The sequence below is a fragment of the Heteronotia binoei genome, chromosome 10 (assembly GCF_032191835.1).
Source record: "Heteronotia binoei isolate CCM8104 ecotype False Entrance Well chromosome 10, APGP_CSIRO_Hbin_v1, whole genome shotgun sequence".
Lineage (NCBI taxonomy): Eukaryota > Metazoa > Chordata > Lepidosauria > Squamata > Gekkonidae > Heteronotia > Heteronotia binoei.
Window position 1 is genome coordinate 72,891,502 of NC_083232.1, and position 26,218 is coordinate 72,917,719.

General features: G+C 40.3%; 1 protein-coding gene across 1 annotated transcript in view; it reads right to left on the reverse strand.

Annotated features, from left to right (window-relative positions):
• KIF15 (kinesin family member 15) overlaps positions 1-26,218 on the reverse strand; it is a 47,846-nt gene that overhangs the window by 3,914 nt on the left and 17,714 nt on the right. Inside the window, exons 14-30 of the mRNA XM_060247486.1 lie at positions 25,161-25,302; positions 24,667-24,861; positions 22,886-22,993; positions 22,503-22,608; positions 21,367-21,532; positions 17,622-17,772; positions 16,935-17,020; positions 13,516-13,588; positions 13,274-13,360; positions 10,961-11,065; positions 10,131-10,253; positions 6,892-7,038; positions 4,463-4,564; positions 3,904-4,062; positions 3,309-3,418; positions 2,031-2,103; positions 1,515-1,552 (exon numbers count right to left, since the gene is read on the reverse strand). Coding sequence (XP_060103469.1) covers positions 1,515-1,552; positions 2,031-2,103; positions 3,309-3,418; positions 3,904-4,062; positions 4,463-4,564; positions 6,892-7,038; positions 10,131-10,253; positions 10,961-11,065; positions 13,274-13,360; positions 13,516-13,588; positions 16,935-17,020; positions 17,622-17,772; positions 21,367-21,532; positions 22,503-22,608; positions 22,886-22,993; positions 24,667-24,861; positions 25,161-25,302 — 1,971 coding nt within the window. The remainder of the gene's footprint in view (positions 1-1,514; positions 1,553-2,030; positions 2,104-3,308; positions 3,419-3,903; positions 4,063-4,462; positions 4,565-6,891; positions 7,039-10,130; positions 10,254-10,960; positions 11,066-13,273; positions 13,361-13,515; positions 13,589-16,934; positions 17,021-17,621; positions 17,773-21,366; positions 21,533-22,502; positions 22,609-22,885; positions 22,994-24,666; positions 24,862-25,160; positions 25,303-26,218) is intronic.

Genomic DNA, 26,218 nt, shown 5'->3' on the forward strand with positions numbered 1-26,218 from the left:
TCACTGTCATATACTGTGTTAAACATTTGTTAGAAAGACATTTTTTTTTTAAAAAAGCAACTTGGTGCTTGACTGGCCTTGATTATTTAAGAGTACGTTTATTTGTAGCTGAGCAGCAACACAGAAAATGTGCCAATGTTTTTTAAAAGTCTTGTCGGTCAGGAACTTAAGACATCATTGCACTAGTCCAGGAGGGGGTGACAGCAGGAGGAAAATGGCAGAGGGTGGGTGGGGAGGAGGAGGCCAATTTGCATTTGTTGGGTTGAGCAAAAAAAAAGGAACATAGCACACACGTGTATTAGCTTTAAAAGCAAAGTTTACTAATTACTTATGGGTAAAAGGGAACTAGAAGTTCAAAACAATAAATACCTTGTCTTAACTGTCTAATCTACTTCTTGTCTCTGTAACTTTTACCTCATGTCTGTGCCCCCGGTGAAAGAACAAAGGCAGTAAAACTTGCACCTCTGGACATCCTCAGATCTACTGATTAGCTAATAGCCAATTTCAATACCAACTCATTATGCATATTGTTAGCTACATTCTGGCAGGTAAGACATGCTGCAGACCTTTCTATTAGTCCCTAAGCAAATTAACTTAGGAAATTAGCATGCACAACTATACAGGTTGCTCACATATCCCAACAGCACTGCAACCCCCCTGCAAGAGGTTGAGGGCAGAGGTGGGGAAATCCTACTAGGACCTCAGACACTGCAGAAAGGATTTCTTGTTCACACAGCACAAAAACAATGAGATGGTTATGGCGAGGGGGAAAAAAAACCCTCTTTTGTTAAAAATTATACACACAAGGTCCACAAAGATTAAGAGTCTTCATTAAGGAAGATATGGCTGCTAACTGCATAATCATGGCGCTCTTTGCTAAGGCTGCAGTCTTAGACAACAGACCCTACTGAACCTGGTTGAGTTCACTTCTGAGTAAGTGCACAGGATGAGGCTGCATGTTTGTTAAAAGTTCACAGCCCCATAGGCACCACTGATAGCTCAAACCGCAGAAGCACTACAAATTAACACTAACCACATTTAATCTTAAGGCAGCACTGAGAAATGCCAACTTTGGGCTGGAAAATTCCTGGAGATTTGGGGGCAGTGCCTGTTGAACTTGGGGAAGGACTTCTAGAATCTATGATATACTATTAAGTTTGCCATCCAAAGCTGCCGTTTCCTCCAGGTGAACTGATCTCTGTGGTCTCGAGTTCCAAGTAGAATTGCATACATATTTCTATACAATTTTCAGCTTCAAGTCACCTTCACAATGACCAAACTTTATAACATGTATTTCAAATGCATTACAGAAAGCGGCCCTCTGACAAACACAGAAGTTTTTGCTGCCCTCTGCTGGCTAAAAGAAAATATTTCAGAAAGCAATATTACTCTGTTTTGGCACATTTGCTTTTAAGTGTTCTCTATTGCACAGGCTCTGCTTAGTTGTAACTCAACTGTTAGCACTTGCATATTAGTTATTTAGTTTGGCTTGTATTCAGAAATATTTAACTTACTTCGAACTGACCGCCAGCATTTCTTCCATGACTTTAGTCTGGAAAAGAAGATAAGCCATTGGGATCTTTAATGACATTCTGAGTACAGTACATATTATGCGAGTTATAGTGCTATCGAGTTTTCTGTAGTAGACAATGATGTAATGTGCATCTACTGGAAACTGTGGCTTGGATTAAAAAGAAGTGCAACTTGCAACTGTGGGGGATGGGGACACATTGATCTCATTGGCAAACACAACTGTGCAACAGTGTGTACAGTGGCTTCTTGGGTGGTGTGAAAAGCTGGAGGTGGGGGCAGAGGGATTATTGGAAATACAAGCTGAAGTGTTTCTACTTGCTTATGAATACAGGAGAAGTATTTTTATGTCTCTTTAGTCTTCATAAAGTATGAAAATATTAGTATAGCAAAGCTGAATGAACTACAAAAATGACTGATTTTGACATTATGAAATCAAATGCATGATCAAAACCACAAAACGTGACCTTACTACAGCTAAAAACAAAAATACACAATACCTTTGCTAGTCTCTCTTTGTTAATTTCCTTCTCTTTCTCATGTAGGTCTTGAACATCTGGATGCCTGGGACTACTGTAAAATATGCAAGAATGAAAAATAATTGCACTATATAAATAGTATTCTTGAAAGTCTGAAGCCTTTCCTAGTCCCACGAACTTTCATCAGCTCTGTAAGGTAGGCCTGTATTACTTTTCAAAGATTGCCCCATGGAGACTGCAGTACAATAGTATAATCTGGATGTTACCAGAAAATATCTAACTGTGGCCAGGTCATACCTGGGCCAAGAGAATCCCTAAGCAAAGGCACCTTTTTATTATACTTCAATTTGTTCTCCTCAGCATTGCCTTCAAATACTGGTCCAGACAATCCATTGGGGCTCTTTGGGATCAGATGAAAGTCAGAGGTAGAGCTAGATATCATCAGTATACTGGTAACACCATGGGCCAAACCTCCTAAAGACCTGCTTCCCAGAAGTTTTATCAAGTTATTGAAAAGCACAGAAAACAAGACAGAACCTTGCAGATCCCAACAAGCAGCAGACTAGGAGGAAAGACAATGGCTTCTAATGCCACTTTCTGAAACCTGCCCTGCGCAGAGGACTAGGAATAACTTTGGGCACAAGCAGTAGAAGCATTCTTTCTATCAGGTGACAGCAGGCTTAGTGATAAAGCATTTTGCAAGAAGATCACAGCTGGCCACCAAGTGAAACACATATTTGCTGCCGTTACTGTGAAAGGCTTAAAAATGGGCTCTCAGCTGTAGTCGATCAGATTTGGCATGTGCCTTTTTAGCACCACCATCCCTGCTGTTTCATCTCCCCCAGCTGCTCAGTAAACCATGGATCTACATGTGTTATGATCCATAAGGACAATCTTGTCAACCTACTGAGAATACTTAAAAGGGACTACTCCTATATACAAGTAGATTTGGTGTAGCATCAAGGCTAGGAACAAAAAGGCCAATAATCAAACTAGTTCTATGAATTGGTGGGGGGAGGGAGTGTTATTTTTCAAAATACAACTACCACATCACATGGCAAGCATCCCTGAAAATTACAGTGAGTTTTAGAAGCAGTATGTAATTTGGCAATATGTTTTCAAAGAAAGAAGCCACTATGTCTACTGTGATAGTACAAGTCCCTTGTCCAAGCAATATTTTGGATCTCAGTTGGAATCTGGAATGTTTCATGTTTGTTCAAATTATAGACAACTTTTTAAAAAAGTTAAATAGGTTTTCACAAGAGCATCTTTTAAAAACAATCCTGGATTGGTATTTACCCAATTCTCTTTCCTCTTCTTGCTTCTTCAACCTGACTCTGAAGATTTCTATTGTTTTCCATTAGTACCTGCATTTCCAGACGAGTGTTTTCTAATTCACATAACTGAGTCTAAACCAAAGAGGGAAAAATGAAACAAGTAATTTAAAATTCTTCTCTAAATAGTCTTGAAGTCACACAAGAAAAGGGCATGCTTTGTCCAACAGAGACATTAAATACTTTCAAGCAGGACTTTTTTTGTAGCAGGAACTCATTTGCCTATTAGGCCACACACCCCTGATGTAGCCAATCCTCCCCTCCAAGAGTTTACAGTAGGTCTGTAAGACGACCCCTGTAAGCTCTTGGAGGATTGGCTACATCAGGGGGTGTGGCCTAATAGGCAAAGGAGTTCCTGCTACAAAAAAGCCCTTCAAGATTGAAGAGGCTAAGGATAGAACCCATTTATTATTAGGCATTTGTCAAGCGCTTTGATGATTTTTTTTAAAAGTCTCAGACTCTGCAAGATAATTCCATATTTGGAATGACAAAGAAGTGCATTTAAAATACTGGACATTACAGCAACTCACAAATTATCAACTTAAAAACAAAGCATATACCTTTAGCCTCATGATTTCATTATTTTTAGCATCCCTTTCTTCATTTAATTCAGATACAAGATGTTCCAAGGTAACTGCGGAGGCTCTCCGGTCTGCTATTTCTTGTGTCTCTAAGTGTTTTGCCAGATCTGTGTCAAAGTTTGGTGGAGTTTTTGGGCTCTAGCAAATAAACAAGAACAATCCTGTCATGACGGATACTCCTGCTGAACACATTGCAAGTTGCTTATAATTAAAGAAGTGCAGGCCTGACATAAAGCAAGACAAATGATGTTTACTTTTTAAATTTCAGTTCTCCAGCTTCTGTTAGTCTAGAGTATGATTTTAATTGATTAGTAACAGAAATGTCCAGGACAAGGCAAGGAAGCAAAAAAGTTTTACAATGCAAAAAAGAATATCTGCAATTACAATTCAGGTCATATTCAAAGGGATCAAGATATAGGATTGCTTCCACTACAGCTCTCCCTTGTTATGTCAGCATCTCTTACAATATTCAGCTGTACTTGCACATTTACATAGCTCCATGGATGTAACATTTTATCAACAAAAGCTAGTAGCATACCTGTGATTTTGCTGTAACAGAGTTCATGAAACATTCTGTTTGGTGTGTTTTAAATTCATATTCACTCTTCCAGTTTGCTAGCTCTTCTGACTTTTTTGATAGCTACAAAAAAATCAACAGTTTGAATAACTAATATTCAGAAGATCACAAATTGTTGATTTTTTTTTAAAAATACACTGCATTGACATTTCTTTGAGAATCTGGAATCTTTCTGATAGTTCTGGTCTATCGGATAGCAATTTATTAAAAAGACAATACATATGTGTCTGAGAAAACATAGCCTGAATTAGACACTGAATTACGCTTAGGGAGTGTACAAACGTTTGCTTGTGGAAAACATTTTCTCCAGTTCTAGGTACTTTCCTCCATAACCTGAGAATCTATTACATTAGATCTGTTAAAATATTTGATTGGATAAATATTCACAGCTCATTTATTAGTGAAGTCAATGCCTGATATCGTAATGGACTGCACTTCAGTCTCTAGTCACAAGCAGTGCATACAGGTTGCAAGCATTTTACTGTCTCTTATTAGGCTTTATGAAGTTGGGCAGATGGGACAGAATTTGAGTTTTATTGGTACATGATATTTTAGTTATATGCTGTTAAGTTGCCTTGAGCAAAGGGAAAAGTAGAATATAAAATTTTTAATTAATTAACGCTATAATGCCAGGCTGCTTTCTTAAATCTGTCCACAGTACTGTCATGAAATTTAATGTATATTACGCATAGTACATATAAAGTATGTATTTTCTTAAGCCTTGCTTCATTAATTGACGTAAGCTAGCCAGCCTAAATTAGTTATGGCACATTGAATCTGCTTGTGACTTTCTATACCAGGGTGGGGAACGTCAGGCCCGAGGGCCGTTTACCGCCCTCGAGATCACTTGGTCTGGCCCTCGGGGATTGCTGGGCCGAGGCCCGCCCCCACTCTTGTGGGCATTGTGAAGGACTGCTGCTGGGGTATGTGGGTGCCTTTAAAGTTCTGCTGGGAGCAGCAGGAGGGAGGAAGGGTTGGCAGGGGTGGAGGATGGGAGCCAGCTGCTACCAGTTCAGTTTGCATGTGATTATCCCAGATGGTATGGCCTAATATGCTAATATTAGGGGATGTGGTCTAATACGCCTGGACCTAGGCATTTGCCTAGGGCAGCAGGCCGGTGTGTGTGTGTGTGCTGAATTAGACTCTCCCCATGTGACTTCAAATAGAAAAGCAATTATTTGCATTAATTTTGCTGGCCTGAATAATTCTCCCTCGGCGGAGCACTGTTTTTTAAGCTGATAATTTTGTATGGCCCGCGAATGATGTTATAAATATCCAAATGGCCCCTAGCAGAAAAAAGGTTCTCCATCCCTGTCCTAGCCTAACTCCAAACAGGAGGGTTTTTTGTTCACATTGTTCTGATGCATGGTTATTGCCCTTAAATTTATTTGGCTAGCACCAACCAGTTCTGACAATAGTGGAGTAGTTTCTTATGAATAGCTGTTTGTCTGCCAGTGTAAATCCCAGGAAAAAGAACACTAACACCGGAGTTAGCAATCTGTGCTAAGCTTTCACAGTTTGCAGAAGGTATCACTGGTTTTCTCAGAGGAACATAATGGAATCTCCAATTCAGCACAACATGTTCCTTCACTCACTCACTCAGTCTATGCTTCCAGCACTATGTGATATATGAACTTCTCAGATCTGGATTCCATGAAGATACCAGAAGCATATAAGCAAAAAGTGAGACCTAGAACTTGGATTTATTAGACTAGGAATGCCACATATTCCCACTGATTTAATAGTTTTTAGGTATGCCAGTGTGATGCAGTCTCACACTACACATTACTGTGACTTAATGGTTTGTGGGTTACTCAAACAAAGAAAGATCCTAAGTTTCCATGGAACTAAAATACTCTGTCTCTCCTTTTAAAACACTCTTTCTCTTAGTTTCTCCCAAACACCGATCTTGCTTATTCTAAATATTTTTCAACAGCTATCATTACGTGTAAGTATCAACTGCAGGAATTAGCAGTGTTGGGTATCAAAAAGGTAGAAGGGGCAAAAAATAAAAGATCATCTTCCCTGCTGCTGTGAGGCCTTTCACAAACACAAGGACCACTGCAGAAAGATGCCTAGGTACAGCATGCTGCCCTGGAAGAAGTAAAGCAAGACACATGCTATAAAGTCATCTGCCTGGCTAATTAGGCCTTGGGGCTACAGAAGAGCATCTATTCTATTTGTGAGCGTTCAACTAGAGCCAGTGGTTTGTCTCAGTAGTCGCATGCAACTTATGCTGCCTAATGACAGTTTAACTTCAATGGATTTAGCAGGGTGTAAGTCTGCTTAGGATTTCCCATGTAGTGAAAGCTAATACAAATTAGAAAGGGATATATGCCTATCAACAACATATACTCCTTGCCTTAAAAAGAAAACCACCACAAACTTACTTGTTCCTGAAGTTCTTGGATTTTAGCTTCTTTTCTGATCAGATCTTCTTGTGCACACTGAAGAAGTGCTGCGTGTTTTTTGGAGGCTTCTGTTAACTTGCTTAGCTGTTCAGAAGTGTGGTTCAAATCTTCACAAAGAAGCTCTCTCTATACATGAAACAAAGGGTCAAACAGCAGCAAAGAAATAAATAACCCAGTGACTGGCAATAGCCTTCACTGTCCTTCCATTTTTCTTGTTGTTACACTTAAAATGCATACTTGGTTCAACTGAGGTGCCTACAACATCACAAAGGTTAATTTTACTATAGCGTAATAACTGCATTTTGTATATACTATGTACATTTTCTAAACTATTGATTACTAACCTGTAGGGACAACAGTCAGCTTAGTTAAGAGAATTTTGCAGCAACAGCAGTGCCATCCTATTCAGAATTATACCCTTTAAGGCAATGTCGAGTCAAGTCAGCCTTTATTGGCATAAAATATATATATATATATATATATATATATATATATATATATCAGAGCAAATTGGTTAAAATGGAATGAATGCATACATATACATGAGAGTAAGCATAAACATAAACTGTTTCTATGAGATCCTCTGACGTGCCTTTAAAACAGAGTAAAGAAACTTAGCCACTTTCTCAGTGACACTAGATGAAGTATCATTCAAAAATCTTAAGTGCATCAGAACAATCAACCATGCTAGCTAAAAGAGGATGTAAATACTTGTGACAAAGATCTGTATACAAATTACAGTAAAGAAGAATATGAGTAATTGACTCATATGGAAATACAGCTCTTGCGCAAGAAAACAAACTGGTTTTGAAAGAACTAAAACAAGCCTATCCTGTTTCAGTTCAGAATGTTGCATGGGTATACTTCAGCTGCTTTTGTCTATGCAGTGTGGAATGGTTAACAGTTCATGTAAGTTCTAATTCTATATAATTGTTCTCCCAGGCTGTGCACAAAGAAGTGCCTGTTTGCCTAATTACTACTGTGCAGCAGAACCGCAGGAACTGGTACAAGGTAACCAAAAACCAGTGCAAGGGAACATTTGAGTCCCTTGCTCCAGAGTTGAAAGTCACTGCCACCTCTTGTGTCAAAGTAGAGCAACCACATCATTATTGTGGCAGTATATGTGGATTTTTTTTAAGGTGGGAAGGAATTGAGTACCCTTGTCACTGGAATAAATGTGCAAACACTACTTCACTAACAGTTTGGCAGGAGACAAGTAAGAATAAAGCTAAGCAGCCCTGAATAAGATTGGGCTGGTAGTAAGTCACTGCTTCTGATATGTATGGAAGAAATATTCCCTATACAATTCACCTACAGCCAGTTTGGTGTAGAGAGCCAGTTTGGTGTAGTGGTTAAGTGCGCGGATTCTTATCTGGGATAACCGGGTTTGATTCCCCACTCCTCCACTTGCACCTGCTGGAATGGCCTTGGGTCAGCCATAGCTTTCATAGGAGTTGTCCTTGAAAGGGCAGCTGCTGTAAGAGCTCTCTTAGCCCCACCTATCCCACAGGGTGTCTGTGGGGGGAGGTAAAGGAGATTGTGACCGTTCTGAGACTCAAGTATAGGACAGGATATAAATCCAATATCATCATCATCATCATCTTCTCCTTCTCTCCTCCTCCATCCAGCACTCACCAACCTTTTCTTTAAGAAGAGCTACTTCTCAGTAATGAAGAATATCCCAAGCAGCAGCCCTCCCAACAAGTTACAAAGTTTTGCTTTGTGAACTAGGAAGAGCGAGAGCACCAGAAATGAACCTATCAGCTTAGCAGTGACAAGATGTGCTCCTGACAGAAATTGTACCTGTTTGACTGATTATTCTCAGTAGTATTTTCACTGCTTGTGAATTCTTAGTTGTATTTTCTTTGGTTATGAATTATTCATATACTCATGCTGCGCCTTTTACATAATAGCTTATTGCGATACATATCATGAGCTCCTGGGTGTACTTATAATATTTGTATTTAATCAATTGTTAGGTTTTATATATAATCCTCTTAAGCAACTAACTTGAAGACTGCTTGGAAGAAGGGATCCCGAAAGGGGAAGGTGACCATGAGGGGAATTGCTTGTTATCAAATCTCCTTGGAAACAGATGATGGAGACAGAGGAGGGTGGCCCTGGACTGGAATGTGCAACCTTGACTTAACCTAAACATCGGAGACCTGAGAACTTTTTCAACTATATTTTGGTACTAGATTTTTGTGTCCATAAATTTGGGTCCATTACATTATCTGTCTATAAATAACAGTTAAATTTCATTTTTGCTTTAGTTCTGGCAAAGGCCTCTTTGCCATAAGTGTTTGCTTTACTGATTTATCTCAAAAAATGCTTCTTCTGCATTTACTTAAGAAATCTACTTGAGTGATACTCAGAGCAAACCCTTACAAGCAGCACAGAGAGAAATCCTATGAAATAAAAACAAAACATCCTTGTTTTAAAGGCCTAGAACAGATCTTTTTCCTAGGAGATGCATGAACTACTCTGCAGTAGCCAGAGAGCTACTGGTAGGTCAGGAACTTTCTGTTGGGGACCACTAGTCTAGAGCTATGCTTTGCAGAACTCGTAGTGATAGACAGCAGTCAAACCCACTATTGCCAGCCTTAAGTACTCAGCTTTTTGTTTGACTGGTAAAACCCAATTAGTTCCATACAAAGAGGTGGGAGCTGAACGTAGTGTGCATCTTGCTTCAAGTTCCAGTTCAGCTATGCTTCTACTGGGGAGACCAAGGCTGCAGTCATAAGGGCACTTTCCTGGGAGTAAGCCCTATTGAATATCATGGGCTGTACTTTTGAGTAGATATTATTAGGAATGTTCCCTAAATTACTGGCAAGTCACTTTTCCTGGAGAATAAGGATCTTTTTCACAAAGTAAGAGTAAGAATATTCGATGCACATGATTAATAGGAGTTAAGAAGCCAGTAGAATTTTAGAAGGAAAAGAGAGCCTAGTTGTCTTTTCATTAGTGTTGATCGCTGTCACCAACTAAGTACCTTAACTAAAACCACAAGTATTTGAAATTTGATTTTTAAAACAGTGAAGGTGAAGCATCAATACTTCAGCAGGAATACCTGAATCAAGAAAGAGCATGTTGCACACTTCCTGTTCTAGCTATGTGATTTCTATATGAGTTACATGATTCCTGTATGAGATGTTTCATACAAATTCTATCAGTTCATCATTAAAGGTATGCACAGATTGAGAGGACACCGATCTTACCTCAATGTTGTCAGCAATCTGCACTCTCTCTGCAGCCTCTCTCAACTCTTCAATCTGTCTTTCCTGTAACTCTATAATTGCTTTGCTTTCTTCTTTCATAGCTAAAGCAGAATTATACTTATACTAAAGGAAATAAAAATGGAAAGTTATGAGAAAAGAAAAACTCATGCATTTGATCTGAAACATTGTAAACTGGTTGAAAAACTGCTGAATGTATTCATTCAAACACATATCACATCACAAAGCCAAACTAATTAGGAGGAATAAGCATAACAGTTTGGAAAATTTACTCCTGTCACCAGCAGTAATGCAAGAGGAACAGATAGCAAACGTGTTCTAAGCAATGTTCCCTCTAAGCTGCAGAGTCTTGTGAGCAAAAATTCTACGTTGTGAGCTGCTGCATAAATTATTGTGCTCTGGGGTCATCCTTCCTGAGCTAAGACAAAAATGTGTGAGCTGGAGGCTAAAAATATGTGAGCTAGCTCACAATAACTCAGCTTAGAGGGAACAGTGGTTCTAAGATATAGGCTACTAGCCATAAATGTGTCTATTAATATATGATTCTCCTACATTTCCTTTACTTGTTACGCTTCTGAACACATACATGCTCTAAAATGCGCTATTCAGTCAGTATGATAACCCCATGGGTTGGTAACGACTCAGTGCTTGCACAGGGGGTCTATCTTTATCTTTTATGATAGCCTTCTAAGTCTACAGAGATGCTCCAAAACACTCTCCAAAAATGCTCAAGGAATCAAAAGCATTTGTTGTCAAGATTCTGTTGTTGCTGCACCCACTCTTTAGGCTGTTTGGGAAAGAATGGAACATACATTTAGATCCTCCAGCTCTCTTGTCAGCCCTTCTATGCACTCTGTCTTCTGACTGATAGACATCCTCATCTTTTGGATCTGGCTCATGAGGTCTGTCACTACTTCCTAAGAAACAGAAAAATTGTATTAATTTTAATTTTGCTAAGGCATACAGACTTTTGAATGTCTATCAGAGACATTCTAGATATTTGTTCCCATCTCCTTTGATTAGTATCAAGGTGACATATTATAGGCAATTGGCTAAAAATACCACACTGATTTGTGAGGCTTTAAAACGGTAACCATGGTGCAAGAACAGAGGTTGCTTTGTTTATAGTCTACCTTCCTCACTGAGACTCAAGGCAGATTACACAGTGTTAAGACAGTGCAACTGATAGAAAAAGACATCTGATAAGCAAGTTAGAGTACTAGGATTCAAGAAGTCTGAAACAAAACATAAGTATTACATACATTAACAATGCCAAAAAGTTGGCAGAAAATAATCAAGCTACTTGTATCAATCAGGCACTTTCCAGTCTGATAACTGAGCAAGCCCCCCCCCATAAGGAATAAAACTGTCATCCCAGCACTATGTATTTTAACAGTCAAGTGACCAGTCATGTGCTGAACTATAGCTCTTACGTCAGAGCTAGAATACTTCTGCTATTAGTATGTTTGCTTATACCTATCCTATACTGAGATTTGTTATATGGGTTTATCACATTTCATTCCACAAATGAATGCTACTCACTTCTAAGCTAGCCACAGTTAAATGGAGCGCCAAACTTAATTCTATCAGTCACCAGTAGAGAGCAAGCTTCTCTGAGGAGGTAATGAGTTACTGTTTGGGTCAACTCATCTCTGATGTCTTCCCTTTCCATTTCTGTGCCTCCTAAGCAATGCAAGATAAAAGGCTATATGGAGAGGTAGTGACAGGCTAACCTGCCAGGCAGGGCTGGCCCTGCCAGTAGGCAAACTAGGTGACTGTCAGGGGCGCCAGCCTTCAGGAGGTGCCAAATTGGGTGCCCCTCCCATGACAGAGGCATACTTCATCCCTTCCCAGAGGTCACATCTCAAGCGTTGTATATCAACTTTATGGGAGGGGGGTGTATTTGGGGCTAATTTGTTCTGCAGTGGATCAAGCTCAGCAGAAATTTAGGAAAAGGAGGGAGCAGGTTTCCTATGAAATGCAGATTACTGCTGGTAAGTCCCCTCCCCCAAATTTAGGCAGAAATTATTTAGTAACTGGTTGAATTTCCACAACATTGGCCATTGGTTGAACTACAGCAATCATTTGGAATTAGATTTCTCTATGTGGGACAAGTCGGGTTGCAGGCTTTTCTAGAAGACAATGGACAGCACCCCACCCCACTTTTGTGGGGCTGACAGGAAGCATCCATGGGGAATATATAAAGCCCTTCACACAAAAGAAAAAGTGCACCAGACCCCCTATAGAAACAGCACTAAAGAACAGTAAAACTTTTAAGAATCAAATTAAAACAAGCAAAACAATAATGTGACTCAATAAAACAGTTTCAAGTGGCTAGCTGTGTTGGTCTGAAGCAGCAGAGCAAAGTTTGAGTCCGGTGGCACCTTTAAGACCAACAAAGTTTCATTCTGGGTATAAGCTTCCATGGGCGTGCACACTTCTTCATATACATTGAAACAGAAGTCCCCAACCATTACATTACAGAGAGGTGGCTGAATCGAGCCTGCCCTTCCAACTTCGTTATTTCAAGGAGGTCTCCCATACAAATATCTTGGCCCTGTTTAGCTTCTGAGATCTGACAAGATCAGGCTCGCTATCCAGGGCTATCCAGGTCAGGGAGCAATTTCAAGTTTTGTGCTTTTCATTTCCCCCACAATCATCTGTTTTCGAAAATTCGTTATCAGTGTGTGTGTGCCAGAAGTTAGCCTTGCCTAGGGTGCCACATAATCTAGGGTCAGCCCTGCTGCTGGGTAAGATTTGATCATGTTCCTCCCATCTCCATTCCCCAACCAGAACAAAAGGGAAATCTGAGATCCAGAGATTGAAAGGATATGACCACACTAAGAAAAGACAGGGTCACCCCCTCCCCTTTGACTGTGGGAAGTTGATTTTGATGTTTTAAAACTCTTAACTTAATTGAATGAATAATGAAGTAGTTCCAAGTTTTCATTCCTCTGCTTTCTCTTATTATTATTAGCAGGTAAGGCTGTTAGCAAGCGCTGGTCAATAAATGAAGCAGTTTTGCACTTGACTCTTCTAGGCACGATGACCTCTAGCTCTGGAGAAGTAAGGCAACTTACTTTATATGTTGGAGAAGAATGACTACACACAAACTAGAGGCATACCTTATCAGCAGTATTTGTCTTATGCAGGGAAGCAATAATGTCTTCAGCAGCAATCAAGTCTTGCTCTAGTTTCTGCAGCTTTACTTCCTTTAAAAAAAGTTATTTACATCTTTCATTTGTTCTTATGAACTTTGCATCATATAAAATTAAGATGGCAGAAGATATAAACTGGATTTCCAAATACAGCCATTATTTGTAGTTCAGATTTTCAGTATTCAAATTGTGAATATACACCATTGTACCTGTTGGTCACATCTTGGCATCATTTCACATGATTTCTCTAGTTGTATAGTTTCAGGAGCTTTCAGCAATTCCCTACAAGAGAAAGGAATTAACTTTTCTTAGGAACTGTCATTCACCACAGAAATGAATGCTCTAATAAGGGATAAACATTGCAGGATGGTAATGTTTATAACTGCTATTAAAATATTATTGTTTTTATCTGCCAGGAAAGCAGCAAGCTCATCCCTCTGCAACCAAAGCCACCACAGAGGTACTTCGTTATCATTTGCTCCTTGAAGCAACCAAGCAGCTTCCACAAAGAGAAGCCATTTTATAATAAAGAACAATGTATATTGTTAATAGAGCCGCAGAACAGGAAGCCCTCAACTAAAGCTTTTGTTGTTTAATCAGCAGGACTGCAAGCTTAAGGGCAGATTTTTTTATTTCTGAAACTATTTTAGTTTTGATGTGTTGCTATAATAGAGAGAGAAAAAGAAATTACAGTTGGCTTTTCTTTCCAACAGTTTGCATCATCAGCAGTTTATTAATAAGTTAGGCCCCTTATAGGCTCTTCAGTATCTTAAGAAATTACATATAGGAATGACTTCATAATATGCACATTTAAATCTTCCAACTGACCAATTTGAAATTCCCTCATTGACCGATAGTCCTGTCTTTTAATGTTTTTGCTTACACAGCTGGCTCCAGAAGTTCTGTTCCATACTAAGAGTGGAACCTTCCTTTCGTGCAGGAAACATTCCTCTAGTACAGGGGTGGGGAACCTTTTTTCTGCCAAGGGCCATATGGATATTTATAACATCATTCACGGGAAAATTATCAACTTAAAAAACAGTGCTTCGCCAAGGGAGAACGATTCAGGCCTGCAAAATTAATGCAAATATTTGTTTTTCTATTTGAAGTCATGTGGGGAGAGCCTAATCTGGCGCACACACACACACCCGGCCCGCTGCTCTAGGCAAGTGAATAGATCCAGGGTTTTGTAGAAAAAGCCCAGCAGGAACTCAGTAGCATATTAGACCACATCCCCTAATATTAGCATATTAGGTCACACCATCAAGTGCAAACTGAACTGTGACAGTAACTTTTCCAGGCCCTGCAGCAATTCTGACCGGCCAGCCATGCCCCAGGGAGGCTGCCGCACAGTACATCTGGGCCCTGTGATCCCTGCCTGACCCTGAGGAGGCTGCTGCACAGTGCGGCTGGGCCCCACGATCCTTGCTGGCCAGCCAGGCCCTAGAGAGGCTACCACATGGCTCGGTTCGGCCCAGCAATCCCTGAGGGCCACACCAAGTGACCTCAAGGGCCGCATACAGCCCTCGGGATGGAGGTTTTCCACCCCTACTCTAGTAGGACACACACTTCTTCCACTGAAGGAAAGTTCCTCCATTAGTGGGATGGAAACTTTGGATACAACCCATCATGTACTAATAAAGTCTCTCTAGTAATCTGAAGGATCTAGATTACATCTGCAGTAAAATTCTCCAGGATAATTTTTACATGCCTAGGTTGCTTTAGATTTCTTTTAAAAAAAAAAGACACATTTTATGTGAATTGAGATCTTGGATACTGAAAATCACACCAGTTTCTGTTCTCTGCAAGTATATTCTTCTGTAAACATTGTCCCCTTCCCCCTTTACCTCCCAATGACATCTGCACCTGTTCTCTAGTGCTGTTGTCAACATTAATTTAGCTAAAACCATCAGTACCATCAAGGCACATTAGATCAAGTCATACTTTGGTTCAGGTTTGCTTTATAGGCAACCTTGTCCAGGCTCCTCCAATGCTGTCCTCTACTCTATTTACAGCTTCCCACTACTAAACCTGGCAGAATTGTGCTGATGTGTTTTTGCATAGAAACACACCACTAGAGCAAGATGATGGATCTGTTACCCAAAATGGGCCAGTCCAGACTCTCCCATGTCAGATAAGCGGAGAATCACATTTGGTTGCCCCATAGGCCACAGACTACAGTGCACATATGACCCTACCCTAGTCAAAACACATACTATGCAGTAGGATCTACAAAAGGGATTGGTGGTGGCTCATTACCCTGCATTTTTGTGTTTTGCTCTTGCATAATCTGTCACAGGGAAGAATAAAGGTATCTCTGCATAGTACCTTCATATTTGTGCTGTGTGACAAAAGACAGTTTTTGTGTATGGGGTGTGTGTGTCATATGTAGACAGTGACAAAGGCAGAAAAGATTGCTCTCCCTGTCCCAATCTCTCCCACCTGCTACTTTTGTCTTCAGATAGCACATGGGTGATTGTCATGGGTGGTATATGACCCACAGTCTCTATTTTCAAGGGGTTTTAGTGCTATTCCAATCTTTGCTCCATCTAAAACAGGTTTCATGCAAAGGTTCAAAATACTCATTTTCAAGCAAAGTCTAATTGACGCAGTTTGCAGCTCATCCCCATGCCAGACTTTCACTTGTGATTAGGATACATCATACTGAAAGCGAGCTTGAGTATGTCAGAATGGAGAAAGGGGAGACACTCAAATACAGAATATTTAAATGTGGGCAAATTTCAAAATTTATATAAATCTAATTTATTTACATTCCTCCTCTATCACTGAGACTCAAACTGGATTACATAGTGTATATTGATACAATCAATGATGAGACATCCAATAAGCAAAGTTCTGGCATTACACAAATCTGAAGAATAGCTTATTAGCTGTGATACTGAGTGAAGACAATGCAGAAAAATGGTATCACATAGAAAACAATAGGATAACAGGATAATACATGCAGCAGACAGTCCACAAGCCCTTTCCCTTTACAAAGCACCTTCCCGACCAATTCTGTTACAGTATAGCCCTATTACCTCTATAGAAAAGCCTTCCTAAACAACTCCATTTTACATAATTTCTAGAATTACAGAAGCATGGGAGTCCTCTTGACCTCCTCAGGCAGGCCATTGCACAAGATGGTAACCACAACAGAGAAAACATGTATAGGGGCAGTAGTTGATCTTGCCCATATGCAGACTACCACCTACAGAAGGTAGTCTAATAGGGAGAGCCAGGTTGGTGTAGTGATTAAGTGGACTCTTATCTGGGAGAACCGGGTTTGATTCCCTACTCCTCCACTTGCACCTGCTGGAATGGCCTTGGGTCAGCCATAGGTCTGGCAGAGGTTGTCTTTGAAAGGGCAGCTGCTGTGAGAGTCCTCTCAGCCCCACCCACCTCACAGGGTGTCTGTTGTGGGGGGAGAAGATATAGGAGATTGTAAGATGCTTTAAGTCTCTGGTTCAGAGAGAAGGGCGTGGTATAAATCTGCAATCATATTCTAATACGGCGGCATGTTTCAGTGATTTTCTTCTCAAAATGTATGTTTATGCATAAACAATAATTTAAATGTTAGCAAATGATGTAAGCAAGCTCAAATGGAAATGAAGTAAGCAACACTTACTTGGAATTAAGTTCTTTATCTTGCTGTAACTGCATTGTCAATTTCTGATTATGTTCCTTTTCACTTTCCAGCAGGGCTAAGAGATTCTAAAATAAATATATACAATGTTTTAAGGCTCATAATCACTTGCATCATGTCATATGACTATAGATCTAGCAAGTTTAGATTTGGTTTAGATATGATTTTTAGCATCTGTTTGCTTTAAGTATTGCATACCACCTTGGGTATAGAAAGATGGGACAAGTAAGTACTTTAAATAAAGTTGGGTGTTAAAATGAAACAGAACCACAAATATTTGGGAAGACTTTAGTTCCACTCTAGAGACTTTTCCTGTTATTTTGTCAGCAATTGCTGGTACAGGCAGGATTTTTTTTTAATAAGAGGGTGACTGTCCCTGAGAAATAAGGTCACAGAGAAGAAAGGAAATTACTGAACCCTGTGCTGGATTTTGCTCAATCAGTAACTGCTTCAAATCCCTTCACTGAGAGAGAGAGAGAGAGAGAGCGCAAAGCACAAATGAATGTCTTGGTAAACAGGAGCTCACTCTCTAGTGGATGGAGGGGACCTGAGCAGGCCTATTCCTCTACTCCTTTCCCCATCGTTGCAAATTACAAATCTCATTTGTAAATCTATATTATATAGATCAGAGATATTATATAGATCAGAGATAAGATATTCCTCACTTACTTGAAATGCACTTTTCTGCACTTCACTTTCCTGCTTGCTTTCAATGAGCTGTTGAGTCAACTGGTCAGTCTCAAACTTCAGTATTTCCTGGAGATTCTCATAGTCATCTTGCAGGCTTGTTTTTGCTTCAAGAACTGTTTCATATTCCAGCCTTCAGTGGAAGAATTTTTACATTGTTAATCATCAGGTTATGTGCTGTTGTGTTCTCCATTCAGTTATTTTACATTTGGCAATCAACCCTCCATTCTTTAATATCCACATTCAGCTTTTTTAAAAAAGTTCCTATTTAATGCAATGTATTGTGCCAATCTGTAATTTTCACCCACTGTCTCCATTTTCCGTATCTATTTGTTGATGAAACCATTTCCGTTCAAAAGGTTTCTGTGGCAGGAGTGAATTAACTGCATACATCACAGCAAAACAAGAGCTAGGCATCTTACAGTACCTACCATCCTAAGCAGTTAATCTTTCTAAATCCACTGTAAATTAATAGACGTAGAAAGGTACAACACTGCTTCAGATAACACCATCAATGTCACAGCTGCTGCACCATTAAATATAGGCAGCACTCTCTTGTGGCTGCACATTGCAGTTCAGAATCAATAGCAGCAGGCAAACTGTCTTTTAAAGAAGCTTTTCAGTCATTAGTGACCTTCTCACTGAGGAGTTCCTAATGTTCCAAGTTGCTCCAAGCTCTGGAACACAATCTGAAAGCCTCTTATTTAGATGGTAAACCTTTTTGGATAGTAGTCATGGTTCCTTGCTCTTTACAGCATTTAAACACAATTGATGCTATTAAAGTCATGTTAGACAGAAACAGGTTTCTTCATTTTGCTTAAATAGTGCTTTTAAGAACACTAGCATAATGAGATTTTATTAAAATATTAAAAGTTTTTTGTCAGTAAAGAGATTCTTTTTAATACAAACATCACCAGTTACGTATTTAAAACACCAGACACACAATCCTATTGTGCCGATCTAGCATTCTTCGCTGCCATATATGCTTCATGCCATACAGGCTGTTATATTTTTAACACTGCATATTGTTGCAGCAAACATGCATATCTTTTATAGTAAATTAATGCTTATATCTTTCTTAAGAAAACCCCCAATCTAAGCCAAAGTTAAAACAGCATATAAACATGTAAAGTGTTCTGAAGGTCAATTGACACTAACTAAGCCACTATCTTCTGATATTACATGGCAGCATGATATATGGGCATATCTTCTGAAAAAGAGGGACCCTTTTTGAAATCTTAATTCAATTGGAAAATATAACAATAAATTGCTATTAACATTAACTTGAACTTTCACTGTCTTATTTGGCCCAGGATGTTTTTGATCCTTCTTCAACTGCATAGCAAGCTCTCAAAGCTAGTGCTGTTAAATTAAAATCAAACTTACAATCAAGCACAAACTTACATACACAAGCAAACCATATCCTGAGGCACCAGGATCTAGACCAGCCTTGTAAGGCAAGATCAGCATGAGCAGAGATCTAGAAATAATTTTAACTATTCTAAACTCAAACTGCAACACCCCCTAGATCTTTAAAAAGGGTTAATACTGTAAAAAACCTGCAACAGAGTTTTAATCTTAAACAATATCATTTCCCCTCTAAATGAATAGCATTGTTGGAAGAAGCAAACCATATGTTTATCATACAACACAAGCATACATTTTTGTGGTCATCACATGTGGTTACAGAGAACTGACACATTCGATTCCAGGCCAGACTGAGCCCCAGGATATGGTTTGCTTCTGTATGTAAGTTTGTGCTTCTTATTGTACTTGTAAGCTGCTTTGGGTTCCATTAGGGAGAAAAGCAGTCAATCAATATATTAGTGAAACAGCAAACACATGACATGTACACACGCAGACCATGTTCAGACTTAACAAAACCATGATTTAACATTTGGAAAGCATCAGGATCTAGACCCGCCTTGTAAGGCAAGATCAGCATAAGCAGAAAAAGGTTGCCAACGCAGAGATAAAGCTAGGCCAGCATTCATAGTTGCACCCTCAGAAGGCATCCCCATGTGGAAGGTTAAGGCTACCATCTTATGCACACTTCAGTGAGATGTACTCCCAACTAAACCAGAAGTTAGGCCCAATAAGCCTGTGCTGTAACAGATTTCTGTTTCAATTATTTATTTATTTATTTATTTATTTAATGGACTTATATCCCGCCCTTCTCACCGAAGTGTCTCAGGGCGGCTCACAACATAATGATTCATACAATTCAATTTAAACATTTTCAAATACAATAAAACCATAATTAATAAAACAAGATAAAATAAAGCCAGCGGTCTATAAGAGCATTTTGTTCCATCCAAAGATGTTCCATCCAAAGTATCAGTTAGGTGTTATAGGCCTGCCGGAAGAGGGCTGTCTTGCAGGCCCTGCGGAACTGCCCTAGGTCCCGCAGGGCCCGCACCTCCTCCGGCAGCTGGTTCCACCAGTAAGGTGCCGCTGTTGAGAAGGCCCGATCCCGGGTGGATTTTAGGCGGGCCTCCTTTGGCCCAGGGACTACCAGCAGATTTTGTGAGCCGGAACGTAGTACTCTCTGGGGAACGTGTGGGGAGAGACGGTCCCTAAGGTAGGCAGGTCCTAGGCCATACAGGGCTTTAAAGGTAATGACCAACACCTTGTACTGGACTCGGAATGTTACGGGCAGCCAGTGCAGATCCCGGAGCCCCGGCCGAATGTGCTCCCATCTTGGGAGCCCTAATAGCAGCCGGGCAGCAGCGTTCTGCACCAACTGCAGTTTCCGGGTCCGGCACAAGGGTAGCCCCATGTAGAGGGCATTACAGTAGTCCAACCTCGAGGTGACCGTAGCATGAATCACTGTTGCTAGGTCGTCGCGCTCCAGGAAGGGGGCCAACTGTCTCGCCCGCCTAAGGTGAAAAAAAGCGGACTTGGCAGTGGCTGCTATCTGAGCCTCCATCGTCAGAGAAGGCTCCAATAGCATCCCCAGGCTCTTAACCCTGCCCGACGCTGTCAACGGCGCGCCGTCAAAAACTGGCAGGGGGATTTCCCTTCCCGGGCCGCAGCGACCCAAGCAAAGGACCTCTGTCTTCGCTGGATTCAGCCTCAGCCCGCTCAGCCTAAGCCACCTAGCCACTGCCTGTAACGCCCGGTCCAGATTTTCTGGGACGCAGGCGGGCCGGCCGTCCATAAGCAGATAGAGCTGGGTGTCATCCGCATATTGATGACAACCCAGCCCATACCTTCGGGCAATCTGGGCAAGGGGGCGCATATAGATGTTGAATAACATCGGGGAAAGTACCGCCCCTTGAGGCACGCCGCAGTCAAGCGTGTGTCTCTGGGACAGTTCCTCCCCAATCGCCACCCTTTGTCCCCGACCATCAAGGAAAGAGGAAAGCCATTGCAAGGCCAGCCCCTGAATCCCAGCGTCGGCAAGGCGGCGCGCCAGAAGCCGATGGTCGACCGTATCGAACGCTGCCGATAGGTCCAACAGCATCAGCACCGCCGAGCCGCCTTGATCCAGATGCCGCTGAAGGTCATCCACCAGGGCGACCAGCACCGTCTCCGTCCCATGGCCCGGGCGGAAACCAGATTGGTAGGGGTCAAGGATAGAAGCATCCTCCAGGAAACTCTGTAGCTGCAACGCCACTGCCCTCTCAATAAGTTTGCCCAAAAAGGGCAAATTCGAGACCGGCCAATAATCGCGCCTCGGATTAACCTCATTGGCTACAATACTGCCACTGTTATGTTAACCCACCTGACGCTATCAAGCTGAAGTTGTACATTCATGTAGCGCGTAGAAAGTTCACTAATTTCTTTTTCTTGCTTTTGTCTGAAAGCATCATACTCTGTTTTTACAGAAGACAGCTCCTTATCTGCAGATTGCAGAACAATTCGCAAATCATGGACTTCACTCTTCAGTACTGTTAAATACATAAAATCCTTTAAAAATCTGTACTGTAAAAGCTGTCAATCTACTAATAGTACTTTGATGAAGCACCTCCTGAAAAACTAAGGCAATATATGTGCAGGTTCAAAAAACATTAGTTTCATACACAGAAATAGACGTTGAATAGTAAGATTATCTCAGCAGAATAGTTAGGACTGCATACATTTCAAAGAGTGCTGTTGTATTCTGCAAGCCTAGAATCTGCTGCTCTGCTGCTATTAAAGGGCTCTCTCTGCAGTAACAGAAAATGACAACAGAACTCCATCTAGCCCAGTAACCTTTTCTATATTTCATTAAAAAAACCCCTATCCTGTATTCAAATCCCCCTCTCCCATTCTGAAGGTTAAGGCTGTCTTTTTGTCAGATTTTTGCAGCAACCAGTCTGTTTTGGACTGTGGGCTACCCAATTTTATCTACTCTGATCACAGAAACCATTTTCATATATCAGAAATACATTTTGGCCTAATGGAAACAGCAAAATTAGTAATAAAAAGGGAACCACAGTGTAAAGTAATCAAAAACAAATGCCCAAGCACATGCTGCAAATGGAAGAATGTAACAATTCGTTTACACTACAAATCTTGCCCGAAGACAATACACTGTATTATATTATAAACCAAGAATTCCATGCAGAAATTCAAATTAGAGAAAATCTTGCATGCAGAATGGATACTGGAATCTGGATGTGCCTGTTTTGCATTTAACTTAAGTAAGTGGATAAATGCAAGTACTGTAATCAAGTAATACAAGACTTTAAAACTATTTAACAGAAAAACTGTGAATGTTCTAATTATACACAGCTACAGTTCAAGAGATGGAACATTGCCTGCCACTGGATGACCCACTCCCTTTAAGACTACTGGCCAGATCAGTGCACCATGAGGCTGTATTGCTGCTCTAAAAACAGTGCAACTGGAAACATTAATATCACCATATAGACTTACTGTCAGCCTTGCACTGAGAGTCCTGATACTGCTTTTCAAGGGTGTCTGTCTTTTCAAGAAGCCCTTGCTTTTCAGTTTGCCATTCATTTTTTTCAGATGACAGAAGCTTTAGGTAAGAAAAAAAAAGAAGTCAGTAACGGACACTGCAGTGTAGGAATGTGCAAGACAGGAAATCTATATAGACAGAGAGCATAGTCTAGTATTTGTCAGCTGAAAACAGCTAGTGGATTAGCATTGAGGTTGCAAGGATGCAAGCAAAGATCAAGAAACTTGACCAAGTCTTCAAGCAAAAACATGGCTTCAGCAAACAATGAAGCTTTCTGTCAAATCAGTGAACCATTAACCCCAACTCTTCCACCAAGCCCATCCACAGGATCTCTCACCTCTTGCATCTGTGTACAACGGCTATCCAACTTATAAACAAGCTGCTGAAGTTTTATATTTTTACTTTCTTCCTCATCTAACTTGTTCTGAAGAGTGCTTAACTGTTCCTGCAACAGGGGAAATTGAAAAAAGTTAAAATGTAATTATAATCTAAGAACAATATTTAACTGTTATCTTAAAACAACTTTGTTCATTCCTTTGAGGGTTGGATCCATATATATCTTTGCCTACATATTACATATGGTGCTATGTCTTCAAACACTGATGGGCTGCATACTCAACCAAGACCTCAAACATTTGCAGTGCCCCAACCCCCACAAAACATTTTTACATTAATGTGGAAATATGTCTACAATTTTAAAACTGAGGGCAATCAGGAGTAGATCTAAGAACTAACATGGCTCAAACAAATTCCAATTTGGTTATTTCTTTGCCAAAATGTAGTGAAGAAAGTCAACTAAACAAAACAAGCAACAGGAATGGTACTTTTTTGTGTTACTTATTCAGAAAACCAAAGGAAGAAGTCTGCTGAGATCTGGCTCTATATCAATATGATTAATACCTATGAGCAAGGGAAATCCCAGCTTGCAAAGTTAAGCTATGGGGACAGGCAGCAAACATTTGAGCACCTTTTCAGCTGGGCCTGGATACTTCAAACACATATAGACTCCAAAAAGTCTCTCCAGGCCTCTGCCCTGGATGAGCAGCCAAAACAAATCCAGATTAAACATCCTACAGTATACAATAGACTCAGCATCACCAAATCTAATTGTCTGACCAAGGGGACTAATTGAAACACAGAGGAAACAGTTCAAAAGCATCAGAGGTGCTAAGCGCTTCTCGCCCCTCTGCCGTATCATTTTTGATCAGGCCAGATGTGATTCTAACAAAGAAGAATAAGTATCTGAGAGAATTGTTTAGGAGCATACCTTGGAAATACTCAAATATACAAAGATTCCTGCCCTCCCCCCCCCCCCAAAGGCTCCTCCCCCAAAAATGGTTGGATGCTCAGTCAGGCTTTTGGCATATCCCAGAGAATATTCAAACCACATTTTGAAAATCATTGTCCAAGAGAAGGAGTGCTGTGAATCTAGCTAGAATTTGACAGAGTAATGCATCTTGTATATACTGCGACTGTAGCACCATTATACTGTTTTTAGATTAATGATTTTAATGTTAACTTATATATTGTGTAATTTATATTGCTCTGTTTATTGATTGCATTACTTTGTTTTATTGTTATACCATGATCTTTTATATCATGCCTTGTAAGCCGCCCTGAGCCTGCTTCGGCGGGGAGGGCGGGGTATAAATAAAATCTTTATTATTATTATTAAGGTTCAAGAGAAAACAGCTACGTACATATCTCATTTCGTGTTTTTTTTTTTGCAGAGGACTAACAGTAGCATGTCATTGGTTCTTTTGGAGTATCTTTGTTATTATTTTCAGAAAATAACTTCAGAAGAAGTTTGACAGAGATGTTGATCTAACCCTGTCTGTTCAAACATCAATTTTAACTTATAGCACCAAATCAATTAAGAAATACTGGGCTGGATCCTACCAGCTTTCCCATTTAATCTCATCCAAAACCCCTCTTCAATCTCTGCCTCATGTGGCTTTTGACCAACTGGGTTCCATGATTCCTGGCATAATCTTTTCTGTGGTCAAAAGGTGTCACTCTTCCACCAGTATGAAAGCGGCTGAGATTCAATCTACAGCTTCTCAATAAAACCACTATTTTGGTTTTTAAAAGCCTGCATTTTATTTTCTGACACTTTACCTGCACCAATCTCAGCTCTTCTGCAACAGCCTCATATGCCTGTTCGCTCATCTCAGGAGGCATTGGTTCATTCAGAATATCATCCATCTCTCCTGGGCTTTGAATATCAATGGACTCCTGGCTCAACATTTCAGGGGTTAGTCGTGTCACCAACCGAGATCTTAGTTGATAAGCTTTTGTTGGAGTAGTTATGTTCTGGAAAAGGCATAAAATGATGCCTATTTAAACAACTATAAAATAGCTACAGCAGTAACTTATATAGCATATGTGATGATATACATTCGGCTACAATTAAGTAAGCTCTCATCCCATACAGTGTCAATATTCTAAACATGAATTTTGACCATGTGCAATTAATTAGTGACAGATTCTTGTACAAATTATTTTTAAAAAGATTATTTTCCAGAGATAACACCTCACCTGTCTGGTTTTCCTCAGCTAATTCATATCCCCTAAATTAGCAGCATCTCATTGTCATCAACATAATTTCATACCTTTAAAGTTTCTCTATGCATTTTGTTAAGATGAGAAACTTCCTGGCGTCTGCAAGCCTTGGTTGCTTCCAAAATTTTCTCAAGATGCTGGTTTGCTGTCTGTAGAGATTGAACTTCTGACTCCAGTTCCCTAATTTTTTTCCTATTTACCAAAAGAAATATAATTTCAGAGGGTAGCTACTTTGATCTGCGATAGAACAGCTAGATTCAAGTCCAGTGGAACCTTAGTAGCACCACAGAGCTTCACAGCTTTGCAGTTGTCATCATCATCAGCCTTTATTGGCATAAAAGAAATCAGTTATACATAGTAAGTTATACCAAGTTATACAGAATAAAAATCACCCATAAAATACAAAAGATAGTTAAAATTTAGAGACATTGTTACCTATCAAAACTATGGTTACAAAATCTTTTGGCTTATCATGGTGGCCAGAAAAATGAACTTGGCTACTATTTCAGTGTCTTTCAGGGAGAAACTGCTCAGGAGCCTACAGCTTCGCAAATATGAAACTTAATTTTTATGTTTTGCTCTGGGACAGCAGACCAGGATGTGTTCCTTACTTCTGAAGAGAATGATCATTCAGAGTTCAATATTTTTCACTTATGGAAGGTAATCTAACGAGGAAGTAACATAGCTGCAGCTCCAGGAAGAAAGAGGACATTTAGGATGAGAGTGAATTATGAAAGTGGGCTCAAATAACCAATGCTGCTTGAAAGCATTCTAGCTTAGATTAGGACAACAGCAGGAACCTCAGAAAGCTGAGTAAAGGCTAAGGTCGTGCATCCCAGATTTTGTCTTACTATCAAGACACAAGCAAGAGCCACTTCCCACTTGGGGAAGAAGCTCCACCTATTAGAGGCAATAACAACCAAAGCTGCTTGACAGCCAGCCTGCTGGAGCTGCTGTTTTCTCTTGGGTTCACTGTAGCACCTGCTGCAACAGCAGCACTAGAGAGCTGGTGAAAGGTTTTAACATCACCTTTCCCCAGCATCTTTGACACTCCACCATCAAGAGACAAGCCATAGTTAATGCAAAGCCATCTTTCTTGCATTGTTTG